General features: G+C 40.7%; 1 protein-coding gene across 6 annotated transcripts in view; it reads left to right on the top strand.

Moving 5' to 3' along the window:
• FRY (FRY microtubule binding protein) overlaps nt 1-21,082 on the top strand; it is a 449,258-nt gene that overhangs the window by 409,319 nt on the left and 18,857 nt on the right. For all 6 annotated transcript variants that reach the window (XM_054664864.2, XM_063792435.1, XM_003314107.6 and 3 more), the window contains 6 exons: nt 5,128-5,328; nt 5,826-5,987; nt 8,965-9,131; nt 10,685-10,874; nt 18,023-18,172; nt 19,716-19,814. In XM_054664864.2, the coding sequence (XP_054520839.2) occupies nt 5,128-5,328; nt 5,826-5,987; nt 8,965-9,131; nt 10,685-10,874; nt 18,023-18,172; nt 19,716-19,814 (969 nt within the window). The remainder of the gene's footprint in view (nt 1-5,127; nt 5,329-5,825; nt 5,988-8,964; nt 9,132-10,684; nt 10,875-18,022; nt 18,173-19,715; nt 19,815-21,082) is intronic.

Here is a 21,082-nt window from a genome sequence, read left to right on the forward strand (position 1 = left end):
CTGGATGACAGAGTGAGACCCTGTGTCCAAAAAAAAAAAAAAAAAAAAAAATTTAGAAGAAGAAACTCACAGGGCTGAGAGTGTACATTTTATCCAAATAAAATAAGGCATTTGAGAATGTTTTGCTACTTCCCAATAAAATCACAATAAGGGATTCTAGCATTCTTGGAGTAGAAGAGTGAAGATGCCTGAACTTCAGAGTCCAACAGCTCCAGGTTTGAATTTCACCTCTGCCACTGACCTTAGCTATATGACCTTAAGCATGGATGCAATTCCTCTTGCTTTCCACTTCTTTGTCTATTAAGTGGGTATAAGAATACAGGTTGAGCATTCCTCATCTGAAAATTCAAAATCTGAAATACTCCAAAATTCTAAACTTTTTGAACACTAACACGACATCACAACTGAAAGATTCCACACCTGACCTCATGTTACAGGTCATAATCAAAATGCAGTCAAAACTTTGTTTCATGCACAAAATTATTTTAAAATTGTATAAAATTATCTTCAGGCTGTGTATTTAAGATATATGTGAAACATAAACAAATTTCATGTTTAGACTTAGGTCCCATCCCCAAGATATCTCATTATGTATATGCAAATATTTCAAAAATTTTTAAAAATCTGAAATCCAAAACACCTCTGGTCCCAAGCATTTTGAATAAGGCATACTCAACCTCTACCTGCCTGTAGAGCTGACATGAGGATTAAATAAAATAACCTATGTATAGTGTCTAGCAAAGTGTCAGGCATGTAGTTGGCATTATAAATGTTAGTCACCTTGTACTGTCATTGGTGAATAATTTTAGTATATCTTCATCTGATAAAGTTAGGCATACTTGGCGTTTAGATCAAAGCACAGTTGTCAAAGAAAGAAAGACAAGTCATTTTGTCATATCTATTCCTTTTCATTGGTCTCAGAATTTACTGAGTGATATCTACAAGAGTTTGCCCTTGAACTTTTTAGAATCTTTAAAAGGTGTTGTGTCTTTGCTATTAATTGCATATGAACAGTAAGCATCATGATCACAAACACTTTTAGCTTTGTGAACAGGCTCAGGTGATGCCACCTTTATTTCTAGTTGATGACCCTCATTCATGTTTCCATAACATTTAACAGTTTTCTCACGAATACATATTTAGGCATTCCAAAAAAAAAAAGTGTTGAGGAGACCAAAGTTGTCACAGAGGTAGAAAGCTATTTCAGAAATTGTAATAATGATTTGTTATCCCAGCTCTATCATCCACAGCCAAAGGATTTGGAATTTCTGATGTTTAATGTTGACTTTTCTCTTTGGAGTTGGTGTATATTTACCGTTTCTTTTAAGGTGCACCTACTGAAGTGTATATCGTTAGCACTGTTGGTTAATGTTGTGTTAACACTAAGAGAAATGTTCTTGAGTATCTTTAATATAATCGTTGTAAATAGACCTTTTGTTTGTTTTTCTGCTCATTCAATCTGCTACCCAGGAACTTCAGGTAAGATGATGCTGTTTTTAATTCAAATATGCTAGTAGATGTTTTGCATCTTTGCAGATTTATAACAACATAATTGCTTTTTTCCTCCCTTCCAGAATATATATGCTTATTTGCGTGCATATTTCCATTTAGGTGTGTGATATAAGAGGTATTTTTCTTGGCTGCTCTAGTATGGAAATGTTTTCTAAAATGTAAATACATTTTTAAAACCTTTATATGCCTAGTTCTGAAAGTTGCATGATTATATCTCAGAGAAGTGGAGTTTTCAAATCTGATCTATGGCAATCCTATCATTTCTCATTAAGTGGTTGCACAACTGGATGGGTTTTATTGTTAAATTCTTGTATTAAAACTGAAATCACCAGGTACCATGGCTCCCACCTGTAATCCCAGCATTTTGGGAGGCTGAGGTGCCAGATCACTTGAGGCCAGGAGTTCAAGACCAGCCTAGCCAACATGGTGAAACCCTGTCTCTACTAAAAATATAAAAATTAGCCATGCCTGGAGGTGCACGCCTGTAATCCCAGCTACCTGGGAGGCTGAGGCAGGAGAATCCCTTGAACCCAAGAGGCAGAGGTTGCAGTGAGCCAAGATCACACCACTGCACTCCAGCCTGGGCAACAGAGCAAGACTCTGTCTCAAAAAAAAAAAAAGTGAAATTAACAATTTGCATCTAACTATATACCATACATACTTTCAATTGAATCTTTTTTTCCCCCAGGAATTAAAGGCTATCTCTATCTTTGTATAGTGACTAGATAACTTTTCATCCAAACCAGGGCCCTTTTATAAGTAAAAGGGGGTACTAATAATATTTATACCCAAACCACAGGCATTAAAACCGGGATCATCCTGGGCAAAGTGACCTATGATCAGTCTCTATCTACGTATATCAGACTTACTCTAAGTAGAACATTTGGGGGAGTATATTTTGACCACAATGCACCCAATTTCTTCAACAATAATTCTTGTTTGACAGAGTTCCAATATGAAAAAAAGTGTCAAAAAATAGTATTTCTAACATTTCTAGAATGTTTAATCATTAATACTTTCCCATCTCAGTGTAAACCCTGAGTGGTTTTTAAGTTTGATAACTGACACATACAGAGTGTTCATCTGGACTAGTCATCCTCTGCATTTTCTCACATGTAGGAAACTGCTTTGACTTTTCACTTTGTATGTAACATAAAATACAAATCTGACATTTGGGGGAGAGGAAGGATGGAGGGTGGGTCTCCCACTAGGGCCATGCTGAGAAAGCCTGGTTGAGTTTTAATCACCATGGACTTTACCTGGGTCCAGACTGCAACGTTGTTCCATCATCTCAACCTCTCAGCCACCACCAGGGGAACCATTTCAACACCCTTGCTTCTAATGGAGATATTACACCTTCCAGCAAGACAGCCAAACCTTATTCCTCCAAGAACAGCTTTCCCTGCCTCCCTATTTTCACACCTGATTGATTCAGGTCTTCACCAGAGCTGCCGCCAAATCAGCACTAGCAGTGACCTGTGCCTGGTATAGCCTTCTCCCACCTGGATGTCTGTATTCCTCTGCAAGCTCATGGTTCTGTCTCAAGTGCAGCGGGGGAGACCTCCAGAATCGCTGCCTAAGATAGTTCATCCAACCCTTCCAGTCGTTTGGCACAAGAGAGTCAGTTTTTTGAATTTGTGTTTGTATATTTGTCCCTATAATTTTCACATTCTTCTCTTTTTACTCTGCATAGTTAGTATTCTGATTTTTCTGTATTTTCTTCCTTTCTTTACATATTGGATTTTCCTTTTCTTCCCAGAACTTTTGCCTCTTTCATATATTGTTTTATTTTCTCACTGCTGTGGCTATTTTTAAAATCCCAGTACAACAGTTAGCCATTTTCTACCAAAAAAAAAGAAAAAAACATATGGTGGTAATTTATCATAGCAGATACTGGATGTTAGAAACAATATTCTGAGTCTGCATTCTTTTTTATAATCAAACACCCCTAAGAGCAATCATAAATATCATATGTGAGGATGAATAATGATGATTTCTATATCTTATCCAGATTGTGCTTAGGATTTGTGCCTGTTGCCTTCTACCATGAATAGCCCAAGCAGACTTTGAAAAAGCTATGCCTCTGTTATATGACAGACCTGTGAGAATGGCAAGCTTGTTTCACTAGGAGACAGACACGACCCTCTGCTTTAAAACAGAGGGAAATTAATAAATGATAATGCTCATAAGTTTAACAGTAACTCACATCTCTCATATTATGTTGTTCACTGAGCTCTCATCAGAAAAAGTTGTTTTATTTTATTCCAATGAACCATCAGGCAGTGTTTCAAATTACCAGTAAATGAAAAGATTCTGTACTAGATTTTGTCAGATCATTTGTTTAGGTTAAAATTTGCATATCAGTCAGCTGAGTAATATTTTTCTTCCTTTATTCCTATCTTAACAGAAAGAAAAATAAAACCCAAATCCATTTCTAGAAAAAAAAAGTTATGTTAGTCAAATACACTTATTTATTAACTGATGGTTTGTAGAGAAAGTCTGAATGCAACTAAAAGCTTTCTTTAACACTTACATGGCCACTTAAGCTAGTTCTCGGTAATTCAAAATATACAAATCAACAATAATATTTGGGGCCGGGTGCAGTGGCTCAAGCCTGTAATCTCAGCACTTTGGGAGGCCGAGGCGGGTGGATCACTTGAGGTCAAGAGTTCAAGACCAGCCTGGCAACATGGCAAAATCCTGTCTCTACTAAAAATACAAAAAATTAGCCTGACATGGAACCCAGAAGGTGGAGGTTGCCGCAAGCTGAGATCGCGCCACTGCACCACTCCAGCCTGGGCAACAGCAAGACTCTGTCTCAAAAGAAAAAAACAAAAAAACAGTAATAGGCTGGATGTGGTGGCTCATGCCTCTAATCCCAGCACTTTGGGAGGCCGAGGCAGGTGGATCATGAGGTCAGGCGATCAAGGCCAGTCTGGCCAACATAGTGAAATTAACAATTTTCTACACCGGGACAATTATTTAAAGATGAGCCTAAAGCAAAAGTTAAGGTGTTGACGCTCTGACCTCTGCATAGTGCATGATCCATCAGACTTTGCCCAGCTGCTCTGATAGTCTTTAACTCTGCATTGTATCTGTGAAAATTGCTGTGGCAGAAATAGGCTGGAATGTTTACCTAATGCTCTTCCACTAAATACCCAAAGGATTCTGGAATGTGCTACAAGCAGCATAGCTCCTACTTTTTTCTCCTTCTGAAAACAGTACTAAACAGGGGCCGACCTCAGGGTGGTGGGAGTGGGTGACACCTCTTTTGAAGTTTTCATACTAATGGTCTCTTTCTTACAGATTTTTGAAAACACAGATCATTGGTAGTGTTTACCAAAATCAACTTTTTAAAAAATGTAATTATTACCCACTATGCCAAAGAAAAGTATGTAATCACTTCTAGCTATGACTTCACATGAGTTTACATGAAAATAGTGTGCTTTTACTACTTTTCACATTGGGTAAACAAAAGTTTTGATACCAAAGTCGATGAGGGCCTAAGAGTTAATAATGACAATATTTGTTCCCAAGCTATGACTAATTGAATGTGTGAACATGTGAGTGCAAGAGGATTTTGGCATAAAAAACCGGCTGATGGTGTGATTTCAGGGTGAGAGTATGGACAATTTCAACTGGGGAGTGCGCAGACGTTCTCTGGACAGCCTGGATAAGTGTGATATGCAGATTCTGGAGGAGCGCCAACTGTCAGGAAGCACTCCCAGCCTGAATAAAATGCACCATGAGGACTCCGATGAATCATCCGAGGAGGAGGACCTCACAGCCAGCCAGATCCTGGAGCACTCAGACCTAGTAAGTAGCGGCTCTCCCACTCTAAGAATTGGGAGGTTTATTTTTTGTAACTAATGCAGGAGGATAGTTTCCAGTTGCAGCTAAGGAAACTTTCCACAGCTGCTGAACTAAAATCGGAACTGTCAGGTGGTGTCATATGGGTTCTAGCTGGCAGAGTCTTCTCTGTAGGTTGCAGATGGAAACAAAGACTGGGGTCCATGTGATTCACCCTGAAAGCCACCAGATCTGTTAAGGCCTAGATTTTTCCCAAATACCTTTTATGATTCTGGAATCTTTTTAAAAATTCCCCAGATCTCTAAAGTGTGGAGATATGACAGACATTTTGATGTGATTATCTGAAAATACCTGGATTACTAGCTGCTATGTTTAAGGCCCAATAATGGTGAAATGTGGAAGTTAAAAAATTAAGACATATTAACCAACAACTGGAGAATAATTGGAGCTTTTAAAGAATGGGAACTTCATACTATGTTTAATTTCCTTTGCTTTTTAAACAGATCATGACTCTCTCCCCCTCTGAAGAGACCAATCCCATGGAGCTGCTCACCACAGCCTGTGACTCGACCCCTGCAGAACCTCATTCCTTTAACACCAGAATGTCCAGCTTTGATGCTTCCTTGCCTGATATGAATAATCTGCAGATTTCTGAGGGTTCAAAGGTGAAGAGATTTTAACAATGATGATTTGTACTTCCCTTAAAACCCTTAAAAAAAAAAAAACACTTCCAATTTTCTGAGAATTCTTAAGGGGTCTCAAGTAGAAAGACTTTATCTTTTTCTTTCTCTCTTTTTTAAAATAATAGAAGTTTGTGCACCTGAGCCTATGTTTTGAAGTTGTTTTACCCCCACAAACTTGAGCAGCCATCTTCTTGGCTGAAAGACTTGATTTGAGGTCTTTTTAAAATGAGACATTTTGCATGAACACTGCTGGTGGATGGCAAAACCAGTGGTGTATGTCTGAGATGGCTGTGACTGGGAAACTGCTGATCTTTGTCATGAATTTTATAAAACAATATGCTAAGCGAGGTGTGGGTGTATGCACATATTTGGGGAATTTTTTCCTTTGTAGGAAACAATTATACAATTTGTACATTGATTCAGTGCTTGCCTTTTGGCATACTATCAGAATTTTTAATGTCAATCACAGTCTTATGCCAGATTCGCACAAAACTCTTCTTGCCAGAGTCTGTGAGGAGAAAAGTAACTAATGGATGTAATTTTCTTAATTAGAAAAAATCTAACTGTATATTTCATTTAAAGTTTATTTTATTAAAATGTCCTGAAAACCATCCACTTGCATGCTATGCCCACATCTATGCCCATCAGTATAGAATTGTATTTCCTTATAGTAGAAATACCAAAATAATCTATTACCGTTAAGATAGAGTCAAGCACTGTCTATCATGAGTTTGGTTATGGTTGTGCAAGTTCAAAAGAAAAAATAAAATCGAAAAAATTTCATAAAAGTATATTCCTTCTGACATTTCTAATGGAAAAATATAATATTGGCTATTCTATATTCTCTGATAGCATAGTAAAAATATATCAGAAATCTAGGAAAATCTATGTGCTTTAAACCAAGGGCAATCACCAAATTACAATTACCTAAAACTATTGAAGCTTAAATAGTAATTATTTCTAAGATTGCCTCATTGCAAAGGTACTACAATCAGGATTCTTGGAATTAGCAGAGTTCTTTTTTAGCCAAAAGAAAAAAACAAAAAACAAAAAGCCCAGAAAGAAAAGTTGTCTAAGTTAAAATTCTAAGATTATGAAATTAAATTTCATAGAAAAAAATCACAAAATATATGTGCATTTGATATTTCTCAATGTCAATATGGTCATTTTCTCCATTTTTCTATTTTGAATGCTAAAAACATATAGATTTCTCATAGAAAGTGCTACCTAAGGCCAGGCGCTTTGGCTCACACCTGTAATCCCAGCACTTCGGGAGGCCGAGGCAGGTGGATCACGAGGTCAGGAGTTCAAGACCAGCCTGGCCAAGATGGTGAAACCCTGTCTCTACTAAAAACACAAAAAAATTAACTGGTCATGGTGGCGGTGCCTGTAATCCCAGCTACTCAGGAGGCTGAGGCAGAGAATTGCTTGAACCCGGGAAGCAGAGGTTGCAGGTAGCTGAGATCGCACCACTGCACTCCAGCCTGGGCGACAGAGCGAGACTCCATCTCGAAAAAAAAAAAGTAATACCTATGTAATAGATCTCATCCTACCAAGGAAAAGTCGAGTCCCATTTCTGAAGAGCTATCCCTGTTTTTCACTTAAGTTGCATTTCTGCAATGTTTGATATAGCTATGATATTAGAGAAAATAAAATGGATTTTAATAAGGACTCATCCCTTCTCTAATGGATTAAGTGTATGTACACTAATAACCTAGACCAGGCACCAGTGGCCAGCCTCATTGGCAGCACTGTAGTTTTAAAAAGCAGATATGGATAAACCTCTCAAACTCAGTATTTACCAGCAGTTCCTGCAAAGACATGAGATATCTTATTTCCCTAATATATTTTTACCATTCCTGGTAATTTTCCCTATTAATTCTAGAGTCAAAGTATAATATATATATTTTATATACATATTTACACACTGAGTGAGTGGACAGATGTTAACTTGAGATAAAGCTCTAATTCATATACACTTCTATTTTGCCTTGCTTTTGTTTTTGTTTTAAGAAAATGACTCACTGTAACATGTACATCTTTCTTCCTCTCCCTTCTGATCTGTAATCCAGTTGCCTTCCTTCCTCTCCTAAAGAACAATCAGTCCTCCTTTTCCCCCTGGCCCAGGCCCAAACCCAACCTCTTTTTCCATTTTACTTGCTGTGTCTCTTTCCTGCCTCTCACTGATCCTGGTTCTGCCTGCCCTAGAGCCCTTTCATTGTCCTGCTCATTCCACATTTTGTAGTCAGGTAAGAGCAGATACTCATATCTGCTATCTGTGGAGGGTATTCTCAAGGGTAAAGCATACATGCAAATGGATCTTAGAGGATCCCCTATATGGAAAGACCGAGCAACCCAGCAGGCTCAGGGAAGGACTCTGGATCACTCGTGCATACCACAGGTATCCTGGGCATCTACTGCGCCAGGCCCTGATGATTCTACTTTCCCTTGGTAAAGGGGTTCTATGTTAGAGAATTAACTCTGGATAGGCTTGCTTTAGAAGGCTGGGTTTGGACAATGGAAGGAGTTCTGAATCCAAAAGAAGTGTTTCTTGTCCCAGCTCCAATTCTAAGTATGGACCTGATATTAGACAAGTCCCTTTCCCACGTGGAGCATTGTTTCCTTATCTGCAAAATGTGGAGGTTGGATTGGAGGTCTTGATAGTCTTTTCCAAGTTTAGCGTTCATACCCTATAAGCATGGGCCAAGTATGAAAATCTACTGAGAGCCCCTTTGGGGACCATTATGGAAGAGATTGAAAAGAAGATAAAGAATGAACAGTACTTCAGAGAATTCCTGAGTCCAGCCTAGAAACGGACTATACTGTAGCTAGAAAACAAATGTCCCCATTTCTATCACCATCAGCATTTCAGTCTCTCTTATTTGTTCCTTAGTTGAACAGGTTGTCCTGTATGTTTTCTTACACATTGGGGGATTCTTTTGTCTTTTTATTCTTCCAGGCTGAAGCTGTTCGTGAGGAGGAGGACACCACCATGCATGAGGATGATCTTTCTAGTTCCATCAATGAACTCCCAGCAGCTTTTGAATGCAGTGACAGCTTTAGCCTGGACATGACTGAGGGGGAAGAAAAAGGCAATCGGGCACTGGACCAGTTTACCCTGGCGAGGTAATGGAGCCCTTGGCTGATGTGAGTGGTGTGAATGTGCATGGTACATTATATGGCATTCACACTCAAGTTAAGTGTCACAGTTGCACTGCTGGGACATCCTAATAAAGGACTCCAAAGTGACATATATCATGGCAGGCTCTCAGCTGAGTTAGAGTCATCCAATCCCATTATAGGGCCTCGTGTGGAACAAAGAAAGGACACTTACATATGAATTCATAAGGCCAGAAAGCAACGTAAAAAGCAAAGGAAGAGCCTGGAAACATGGTCCAGACCTTGTAAGCTTTGAAGATAAGCAACACTTGGCAAGCCTTGGAAATAAGCTCTTTCCATTTGGAGTTAAAACCCTGGAACAAGAGGCTCTTTATATAGGAAATACCTACTCTTTAAGTGGGTGTCTTTTGGCCTGGTGGCTGATATTTCTGAGACTAGTGAGATATAGAAACAGAAAAAAAAAATGTGAAGAGAAATAGATAAACACCAGAGGTTAGATTAATCCAGCATCTAGAATAAATCACAAATAATAATGCTACAGATCTACTTCAGGAAAAGAAAGTTGAGATCCTAAAATTACTCTTCTGAAAGTTGAAAATAAGAACTAAGTAAAAGCTTCTGATATGCTAGACAAAGGCCTTCTGTTACAGTGAGCAATGTCTGTCCATCAAAGGAAAAGGTTAAGGTAACACCTAGAGAAGAATTTGACCTTTCATTTTTATTCATTATCTCTTCTTTCTTCCTGCCTCTCTGTCTCACTTTCCCTGCGTATCTCTGGTTTCCTTGTCTCCCTCCACCTTTGTCTTCCAGGCATTTGTGCATATGCATTTATTAATACTCTCCCTCCAGAAAGGAAAAATTAGAAGATTCAAAATTTATATAATTTTTCATAATGAAAAATGAAGAATGAAACTGCCAAAGCATAGGACTGTGGTTTACTTTGGGGCATAGCCTCTGTGAAAGTGAGAGGCATTGCTGAAGGCTAAAAGAAGTACCAAGTCTATAGAAAGGGAATCTGAAATGGAGGAATCCCAGAAATTCTAGAGGTGCAAATTCTCTTTCCTCGAATCGTGAAAGAATCCGTGACCTCTTGCCAGGTGCGGTGGCACACACCTGTAATCCTACCACTTTGGGAGGCCGAGCTGGGTGGATCACTTGAGGCCAGGAATTCAAGACCAGCCTGGCCAACATGGTGAAATACTGTCTCTACTAAAAATGCAAATATTTGCTGGGCATGGTAGCACACGCCTGTAGTCCCAGTTACTCTGGTGACTGAGGCACGAGAATTGCTTGAACCCACGAGGCAGAGGTTGCAGTGAGCCGAGATCATGCCACTGCACTCCAGCCTGGGCGACAGAGCGAGACTCAAAACAAACAAACAGACCAAAAAGAATCACAGTGACTGCTGAATGAAAGCCAAGTCCCCAAAGCAACTTCAAAAGGAAGAGTGGGTAGAATAGCTACCTCATTTTGCTGACTCTCAGGGTGAGAATTTATAAAACCCGGTATAGGATGAGAAGGACATCACTTCTTGACATAGTCGTTTTCATTTTTTCCAGCTTTGGAGAAGGTGACAGGGGAGTCTCTCCCCCTCCCTCGCCCTTCTTCTCAGCCATCCTTGCCGCCTTTCAGCCCGCAGCCTGTGACGATGCCGAGGAGGCCTGGCGCAGCCACATCAACCAGCTTATGTGCGACTCAGACGGCTCCTGTGCTGTGTATACATTTCATGTGTTCTCCTCCTTGTTTAAGGTATGTGTGCTCACTGAAAGTGCAGAGGACTTAGTTTCTAAGGGGAGCCGGGTAACTTTGAATTTAAGGAGAGGTTGTTCTTCTGTTCTGGGGTTATACTACTGTATTTTCTCCTCCAGACACCCCTAAATTTCCTCTGACTTTGAAATTTCTTCTATTTACCCTTAATCTTGTCATCCTTCTAAACATGGTGTTGATGATTTAGGCTGCCATGAAGTACCTTTCATTCCTGCATCTCTTGGTGTTACTGACATCACCAGTCCTCAGCAGCCATGACATCAGGACCATTAAGGGAATCTTCTGCCAGGCCTATCCTCCATCCCACCCCCCTTTACCTCTCTTTTGTTTTTATTATTTTTATCTTTCCTTTCCTTGTCTTTTCTCATTTCCCACTCTATGAATTCCTTAGCATGCCAGCCATAGCTGTGAACACTTGTTTACTCCCTTGAGTTGCTTTTGAACAGATGAAAAGTCATTCTTGCTGTTGTAGCAGGTTGCTGTGCACTGCAGATTTCGTTTTATGAAATGGGAACATGCCGCCTACTTGGTAGCCCTTAAGAATCAGGCCAGTCTAACTACTGCCTCTCCCGTGTGAACCACAGCCCCACTGTCCATAGTGTCTTTGTGCAAACTGTAATGAATGTCCCTGCCTCCAGAGGAGTGAAAGTACCACACCTGGCCAGCAGAGTGCAGGTGGGATTCCAACCCCACTTCCAATCCCTCAGCCAGACACCCTAGCATCTTGCACACAGCTCTCTGTGGCCGTCTCATGTGTGGGCACGCTTAAATCTCGCTTGTTACCTCATAACATACTTACAATGACTGCTTCCCATTAACTCCTCTATGCATCTTTCTGTAAACTTTTGTCCTCCAAATTTCATCAAATAATTGGCAGGGGGAGGAGGTGGCAAAAGAAGAAACATGCCTTGTGTGAAGAAACATCAGAGCTCTTTGAAGGCCATTGCAGTTAACTAGACTATGTCTGAGCTTGAAGCAGATATTGACCGTGAAAATGGCAGTGCTGGGAATAATGAGGCCGGGAAGCTACGAAGATGAGGTTGTAGGGGAAGATTTGTTGATGTGGAACTATGGTTACCATATTATAGTTAAAGAGAAAGCTAGTTTAAAAAAAAATGTATATATATATATATATATATATATCTAGATTAGTATTCCTTTTTTTAAAATGCCTAGAAAATAATGAAAATTATACACCAGAATATCATTGTATCTTTTCACGGTAATGATATTTGGGGTGTTTTTTATTTCCTTCTTTTTACTTTTTTTCAATTTCCTATTTTTTTGGGGGGTAGGGAGACAGAATCTTGTTCTGTCGCCCATGCTGGAGTGCAGTAGCATGATCTCAGCTCACTCTGCCTCCCAGGTTCAAGCGATTCTCCTGCCTCAGCCTCCCGAGTAGCTGGGATTACAGGCATGAGCCACCGTGCCTGGCCAATTTCCTGTTTTTCTATAATAAAAAATGCTTTTCTTTCAGCATTTTCTTAAGCATATTTTTAATAACTCATTAGACAGAACTCCCACGGATAATGCAAAGGAAAAAAATGGAAAGGAACTATCTAGTTCCAACTTTGAATAGACTTGAATTTTGGATGAATGACCAGACAGAACAGTTAGAATCTAGTTAAACTTGTGTAGCTGTTGAGTTCTGTTGAGTAGCTCATGGAAGACGGACAATAATTTAGTTGGACTGAGGGAAGGAGCCCTCTAATCACCTTCAGGAAGAGCCATGGCCGACGGGAAAGGCAGGAAAATAAGGAATGATATATCAAAAGTGCAAAACTAAAATTATGTCCCTCTTAAATGGGTTGTTAAGGAGTCTTGGGGAGTAGGAGGCTTCATAGGTAAATCTGCCTTAAAATATCATTTCAGCATTTCAGTAGCCAGTGTCACTTGACCTCAGTTCAGCTCTGAGGTCAATGGCATTGCAGCAGGTTGCTGTACATTGCAATTTCTTTTTATGGTATGGGAAGGTGCCTCCTGCTTAGTAACCCTTAAGAATCAGGCCAATCAGCCAGGCACAGTGGCTCATGCCTGTAATCCCAACACTTTGGGAGGCCGAGGTGGGAGGACCACCTGAGGTCAGGAATTCGAGACCAGCCTGGCCAACATGGTGAAACCCCATCTCTACTAAGAATACAAAATTAGCCAGGCGTGATGGGGCACATACCTGTAATCCCAGCTACTTGGGAGGCTGAGGCAGGAGAATCACTTGAACCTGGGAGGCAGAGGTTGCAGTGAGCTGAGATCGCGCCACTGCATTCCAGCCTGGGCAACAAAGTGAGACTCCATCTCCATTTAAAAAAAAAAAGAAAGATAACTTATTAATCTGTTATTCTAGTGAGCAGAAGGTTAGGCAAAACTGAAATAATCTAAGTTAAATAATTTCAAATTCAGGATGACATATGTTCAGTTAACATAAAAGTGAACTCTGCTTTTGAGCCTGGAGGCCCTTCTTATAATCCATTTTTGGAGAATTATATACCAGTAGTGCAGATAGCTACTTGGACTAGCTCACTTGGAGTCTTACTTGTAGTGCTCTTTCAACTTCTTCAATTTACTCTAAGTGAAAACCTAGTAGAAACTTGAATGGGTAAATTAATGTCATGTCTGAGATTAACTTGGGGCTGGAGGAGATGTTAGGCTTAAGACAGAAAACAATTGGCTGCTAAAAGATAAGAATTCTAGAAATACTTTAAACATTAAACCAGATTGAAATTTTAAGGCAAACTACCAGAAAGCTACTATTTGAGGTAAATTTAATGTTAAGGATTGAGAGGCAAAGCAACTTATTAGTTATATTTTTCTAAAAGCTTTTTTTTTTTTTTTTTTTTTTTTGAGATGGAGTTTCACTCTTGTTGCCCAGGCTAGAGTGTAATGGCACGATCTCAGCTCACTGCAACTTCCACCTCCCAGGTTCAAGCGATTCTCCTGCCTCAGCCTCCCGAGTAGCTGGGATTATAGGCATGCACCACTACGCCCAGCTAATTTTGTATTTTTAGTAAAGACAAGGTTTCACCACGTTGGTCAGGCTGGTCTCAAACTCCTGACCTCAGGTGATCCACCTGCCTTGGCTTCCCAAAGTGCTGGGATTACAGGCATGCACCACGGCGCCCGACCTCTAAAAGCTATTTTTAAAGAATGATTAATAATATATATTTAAGTTTGGCTGTTATGGTCATTTTTATTAGAGTTATTGGATTATTCATGCTTAATTTGACAGTCCTGCACAATACTTTCTCTCTGCCTAGAACGGTCATCTCCCCTTGTCCCTGGGCTACACTCCCAGTTACATTCAAAGCCCTGATTGGGTGTCACTTCAGTTAGTAAAGCCTTCTGTTATTTCTTTCTCCCTTCCCCTGGCATCTCGGGATTTTGTGCTTGCATCCGTTACACTTGTGACTCTATATGATAATAACTTGTTTTGGTGTCTGTCTCCCGTGAAGAGGGCAGGTAAACAGTGCCTTGCTCACCTTGATTTCTGACAGTTTGTAACATACACTAGGTGCTCAGTAAATGTAGGAAGAATAAATGGAAACCTTAAACACACAGCTTCTAACTTCATGTCAGTAGACCAGCGGGTTCATTACCAAGACCGACAGGTCAGCCATGGCCCACAGCTGCGGCCACCATTCAGCCTGACTTCCTCTCCCACCTACCCAGATATGCAGGTAGCATGAGGAAGGCAGAAGGGAGGCCCTGTCTCCACCCTCTACCTGCCTGGCACCTGGCAACCCACCAGTTGAGATGCTGGTGAGACATAAAGAGAAAAGAGTTGTATGGGATGGTGATTTCCAGGTGGAAAAGGAGTACAGTGAAGTCAGACCAGCCTTTGAACCTACCTATGTTCAAATCCCAGTTCTGGCCACTTACTAGCCTGCTAGGCCTGCAGACAGTCCTTAAGTTCTCCAAGCCTCAGTGTCCTCCATCATACAATGGAAGTGAAAACAGTGTCTATGAGTTTTATCTTTCAAAGACTACTTATGAGAGCTCACATGGAGAAACACCTCAAGCCATGCATCTAGCAAGCTGTCAGCACAGGCTGGCTGCTCCCATTTGGCTGCTCTTCCCTATGGTCATTGGCATGTTCTTTGTGGCCCTGGCCCCGCCACAGAGTCTGGATCCTCTGGTGAGAGTCCAGAAGTGACTGACTGCCCACCACAGAGAGTTCTGCAGCCCTGCCTGCACACCATGAGCCACCTCCACTGGGGACTCTCTAGCAACTTCTGAGAGAATACTCAGATTGCAGGAGAGAGACCTAAAGAGAACAAAGTGGCCATAGGAGTGAAAGGCCTCAGATATCCCATCCAATGTCCTCGCAGAAGATGACCCCTTCCCCTGAGAGGGGCTGATGGGCCATTTGTTGTCTGGTAACAGTTAACTCTCTAGGATCTTCCGCCACTCCAGCAGCAAGGCAGTGGGTTCAGGTTTCACAGCATCCACTGTCCAGAGAGCAAAGTGGTTGTGGAAAGAGGGAGAAGAAAGTACTAAAAATTAAAATGCAAATGAGCTGGAAGGTGGGGCCAGGCATGGGCCCTGGGGGGGACTCATTTGGATTTGAATTTCTTTTTCATCAGTATATTAAATCAATCACCCTATGAAGCTTATCTGCAATAATAATAATAATATAATAATTTTTTAAAATGCATACCTCCTATTTTGCTTTTTAATGTTACATTTATACTTGAGAACTTTCTCAACCCTGATCAGATGCTATATGAAAGTAATACTTGAAGCAAAATAGGCATTACTAAAATATGCTGGAAATGAAATACATTTCAGACCTGCTTTCTGCCTGTTATGAATCATTTGTCATTTCCTCACAATGTGTGTTTACTGTTTCCCAACATTTCCCTGTAAGTGTGAATACAACGTTTCCGTGTTTGGTTGGATTTTGGAAGAGGTAGGGAGGAGGTAACTGTGAAAATAATTTGGTTTTAAAAACAAGGAAATGGTTTCTGTCGATACAGTATGGACATTTTTCCAAGTGTCTCAGTCATTGTGTTTTCTTCTTGTTACTCATATGTGAGAATGTCATCATCATGTGTCACATAATGTCACCAAATTATATAATGTGTGATGGAATTCACAAGAAAACAAAACTGAATTTACATCCCCTAAATGTCACTGGGTATGGTGGCACACGCCTGTGATACCAGCTACGTGAGAGGCTGAGGTGGGCAGATTGTTTGAGCCCAGGACTTTAAGGCTACAGTGAGCCATGTTTGTGCCACTGTGCTCCAGCCTGAGTGACAGAGCAAGACCCCATCTCAAAAACAAAACAAAACAAAAAACATTGTGCACTAGAAGTTCAGGGGGGTAAAAGTGTTTTTTTGTTTGTTTGTTTTGGTTTTTGTTGTTTTTTTTTTTTGAGACGGAGTCTTTCTCTGTTGCTCAGCCTGGAGTGCAGTGGCGCGATCTCGGCTCACTGCAACCTCCACCTCCCGGGTTCAAGCAATTCTCCTGTCTCAGCCTCCCGAGTAGCTGGGATTACAGGTGCACACCACCATGCCCAGCTAATTTTTTTGTATTTTTTTTTTAGCAGAGACGGGGTTTCACCATGTTGGCCAGGCAGGTTTTGAACTCCTGACTTTGTGATCCTCCTGCCTCGGCCTCCCAAAAAAGTGTTCTTGTTTTGGCACTGACGCAGGCACAGTGAATCAGATTCTTCTTAATTATGTTTTTTGTTTTTCCCCTCAGGTAGTATAGGAGGAGCAGTAACCTTAGGAAGCAATCTAGATGATGGAAAGATTGTAAACTTTGGAGTCAGACCCATCCTTACTCATTCACTTACTAGTTGCATGACCTTAAGCGAGTCATTTAACTGTTCTTAACCTCAGGTTGTTCATCCGGTGATGAGGATTAATGAGTGATGTACATTAAGCTCTAAGACAGAATTAGGCTCAGTTGAGACACCTGACCAGACGTGCCCTCAGAGGAAGAGAGGTCCCATTCAGCATTTACTACTTTACTCTTCAGAGGCTCAAATGCACAGTTTCCGTGCTCTGTCTCAAGGAGCTCTGATCTTGGGAAGCAGAAAAGAGTTACGCCTTTTGACCTTTTTCATCTTGTCCACATTGAAGTAATCTCTTTTCACCAGTCTGACAAACACGCAAGGAAAACTCAGACTCTGACTGGCACTAACCACAGCAAAAACAAAAACAGTGTTGGTCAAAAAGATTATACAGGCTGAGCATCCCAAATCCAAAAATCCAAAATGCTCTAAAATCTGAAACTTTTTGAGTGCCAATGTGACACTCAAAGGAAATGCTTAAGTGGTTATGTATCTGCAAATATTTCATGTCTGAAAAAATCCAAAACCCGAAACCCTTCTGGTCCCAAGCATTTCAGATAAGGGATACTCAACCTGCACAAGCATCCACGCATTGGGAAATGGTATTTCAGGAAGAAATGTCCACACTGAATGATTACTTAGTTGATTTAACATAAACATTCATTCTGCTCCCCTCCCCCATTACCCTAAGGACCCATTCTCATGCGATATTTTTATAAAGATTTAAAAGTAGGGTTTTTTCCATTAATAATCGTGTATGATATTCTTGAAAATTGCTGAGAGTAGATTTTAAGTATTCTCACCACCAAAAGTGAGGCAATGCATGTTAATTAGCCCAATTTAGCCATTTCACAGCATACACATATTTTAAAACAACATGTTGTACACAGTAAACATATACAATTTTTATGTCAAGTAAAAAAATCAGGGCCAGACGCAGTGGCTCACACCTGTAATCCCAGCACTTTGGGAGGCCGAGGTGGGCGGATCACAAGGTCAGATCGAGACCATCCTGGCTAACACAGTGAAACCCCGTCTCTACTAAAAATACAAAAAATTAGCCGGGCGTGGTGGCAGGCACCTGTAGTCCCAGCTACTTGGGAGGCTGAGGCAGGAGAATGGCATGAACCTGGGAGGGGGAGCTTGCAGTGAGCCGAGATCGCGCCACTGCACTCCAGCCTGGGCAACAGAGAGAGATTCTGTCTCAAAAAAAAAAAAAAAAAATCAGTTAATGTAATTGGAATATAAAAAAAGAAGCTACCCCTCCCCCAAAATATTTTTTATCATATATAAGTTTAACTTGACCTTTACAAATGGTCACTATTTTTCCTTGCAGAATATTCAGAAAAGGTTCTGCTTCCTAACCTGTGATGCAGCCAGTTACCTTGGAGATAACCTCCGGGGAATCGGATCCAAATTTGTCAGCTCTTCCCAGATGCTCACCTCCTGTTCTGAATGTCCTACACTTTTTGTGGATGCCGAGACTGTGAGTATCCCAGTCCTGCTCTGACAGTGAAGGGCCTACGCAACCTACAGTGCAGAACTTCAGGGTAGCATGTTTGCGCTGTGGTTTGTTTTAAAGATACCTTCTGGCCGGGTGCGGTGGCTCAAGCCTGTAATCCCAGCACTTTGGGAGGCCAAGGTGGGCGGATCACAAGGTCAGGAGATCGAGACCATCCTGGCTAACACGGTGAAACCCCGTCTCTATTAAAAATACAAAAAAAAAAAAAAAAATTAGCTGGGTGTAGTGGCAGGTGCCTGTAATCCCAGCTACTTGGGAGGCTGAGGCAGGAGAATGGCATGACCCCGGGGGGCAGAGCTTGCAGTGAGCCGAGATCACACCACTGCACTCCAGCCTGGGCGACAGAGCGAGACTCTGTCTCAAAAAATAAAAAAATAAAGATACCTTCAGTGTTGTGAGCAGCACTGTATTGTGATATGACTCTCAAAGGTCTGCAGTATAAATACTGCATATGGCCAGTCCAGGCCAAGGCAGGGCTATTTCATAGAATAAGGAGAAAAATCCACCACCTCTGCTCCGTCTGCATCGTTGGCACTGATCTCTGATGACTCTGACTTTGACAGCTGTGCATATATGGTCAGATAACCTCCTGGAACTGACCTAGCCGGTGCCCATGATGCCAGGTTGCCCAGTCAGATGGGTCTTCAGAGGCAACATGTCAATCAGTTTCCCTACCCCCAAGTCTCTAACAGAGAGTAATTGCCCTCTGGATTTGCCCAGCTCAAACTGCAAATGATGAGTTTAAGGGATAATCAAAACAGTCTCTGGCTGACGGTAATTCATGGCTTTACACATGGAACTCTAACCGTGCGAGACTGACGAGCTCCTGGAGGGTGGGAGTTGTGTGATACCTTTTTTTTTTTTAGCCCCCATGATATGACAGAATCATCACATGCTCAATAATTACTGAGGTTTAGAACCAGTGAGGATGTGCTTTGATTTTAAAAGTCTCTGAAGAGTCAAGTCCTTCCAAGAACCTGTTTGGTGGCTGTCTTATAGCAAAGAATACAATATGAAAAGTCATTCTGTCTTAAATGACTTAAGGTATAGATTAAATACAAAATAAGTTTGAAGGTCTTTTTGGAGGTTTGTCTTCACACTGCTTGGAGTATTATTGGGTGATGACAGTAGAAGTCATGTATAAAATGGAAAACATATCTTAGTGTGAGCCTTTATGAAATACTTGGTATGTCTTATCTGCCTATACTAATATGGGAAAGAATGGACGTTTTCATAGGAGGTGTGCATTATCAAGCTCGGATTCAATTGTAATTGCAGCTGATAGTTGAGCAAAATTCCAAATTTCACAGCTTATTAAAATGGATGACACTTGTACCCCTTAACAGCACTTCTAAATATGCTTCTGTTTTCTGTGTAGCCATGCCTTTGTGTTGGTATCTCTCTAGTTTTAATACCAATTATTTTCCTGTCTTTAGCTCCTTTCATGTGGACTTCTGGACAAGCTCAATCTCTCTAGTTTTAATACCAATTATTTTCCTGTCTTTAGCTCCTTTCATGTGGACTTCTGGACAAGCTCAAGTTCAGTGTGTTAGAACTGCAAGAATATTTGGATACCTACAACAACAGGAAAGAGGCCACACTCTCTGTAAGCTTTTGTGTTTCTATGCATATGCAGTCAGTTAAAACCAAATGAACCCAACCACTCTGAGTTCTTGGGCGGGGTTGTGATTAACCTAAGACTTTCAGACTTCATCTTTTCCTTTGTTAAGGATTACAATTCCAATTTAATGGTGGTAGAACTGTATACAATATTAATTATATTACAAATGGTATCTACAAAAGAGAAATTTTTCAGCATTCACTTTTAGCCCTACCAAGAAATTGGAAAAAAAAAATGGGTATGTACTTGATATGTTACTTACCAAAGTTACAACTTTTCTCAGATATTTGAAATTGGTGATTATTTCCTTCCAGTGTTAGCCTCACCCAAAACTAGTTGTGGCAGATCTCCTCCCTGTTCGCTTAGCCACTCTTGGAGGCTGCGTCTGCCAGTCCCCAGGGCTTCTCTTGGCCTCAGCTCTTGCTCTTTACTTTTTTCTTTCTTCATAGATCTAGATCACAAAATGTTAGAGACAGAGTGATCTAGACACCATCCAAGCAAGCCACCTGTTTTCTGACAGATGCACAGGTGGAGGCCCAGAGAAGTCAGTGGTTCAATAATAAGAATAATTAATTGTATGTAGTATGTATTAAGCCCTTCCTATAGTATGCCAGGTACTATAGAAAAAGCAAGGGTTTTGAAGTCAGATTGACTTCAGTTTAAATCACAGCTCAGTTATTTAACGGTTAGTGACCTTGAATAAGTGACTTGCCGTCTCTCATCTCAGATGCATCATCTGTAAGCCCTTGGTAATAATAACTAATTTGCAGGATTGTTGTGAAGATATAACAATTATAATAGTCATGGCAGCTATCATTTCCTGAGTCCCTTTTATGTGTCCAACAATCTGCTAAGAGTTAAATCTCTTAAATTATATCATTTAATGCTCACAACTACCCTGAGAGTTTAGCTATTGTTACCCTCATTAGCTAGCTAGGAACTGGAAGAGTGGGATTGAAACCCAGAGCTGTGGGATTCAAAGGCCCATGCTCTTAACCACATCATGATATTGCCTTGAAAACAGAAATAATATCTGTAAACTGACCAGCACAATGCCACATAGAAAGAAAATGTTCATTGTAAAGTTACTGGTTTGGGGTTTGTTTATTGCTATTGCTGTTATTGATGTTATCTTGACCTGCCCAAGGGCAAGAGTTCTAACTCTCCACTGTAACAATTAGCTTTGTCTTCTGTTTCTGTGGCCTTTTACCTGCCACTCTTTTCAGCTTCTCAGTCATCACCCAGTAAAAGTA

The sequence above is a fragment of the Pan troglodytes genome, chromosome 14, assembly GCF_028858775.2.
Source record: "Pan troglodytes isolate AG18354 chromosome 14, NHGRI_mPanTro3-v2.0_pri, whole genome shotgun sequence".
Classification (NCBI taxonomy): domain Eukaryota; kingdom Metazoa; phylum Chordata; class Mammalia; order Primates; family Hominidae; genus Pan; species Pan troglodytes.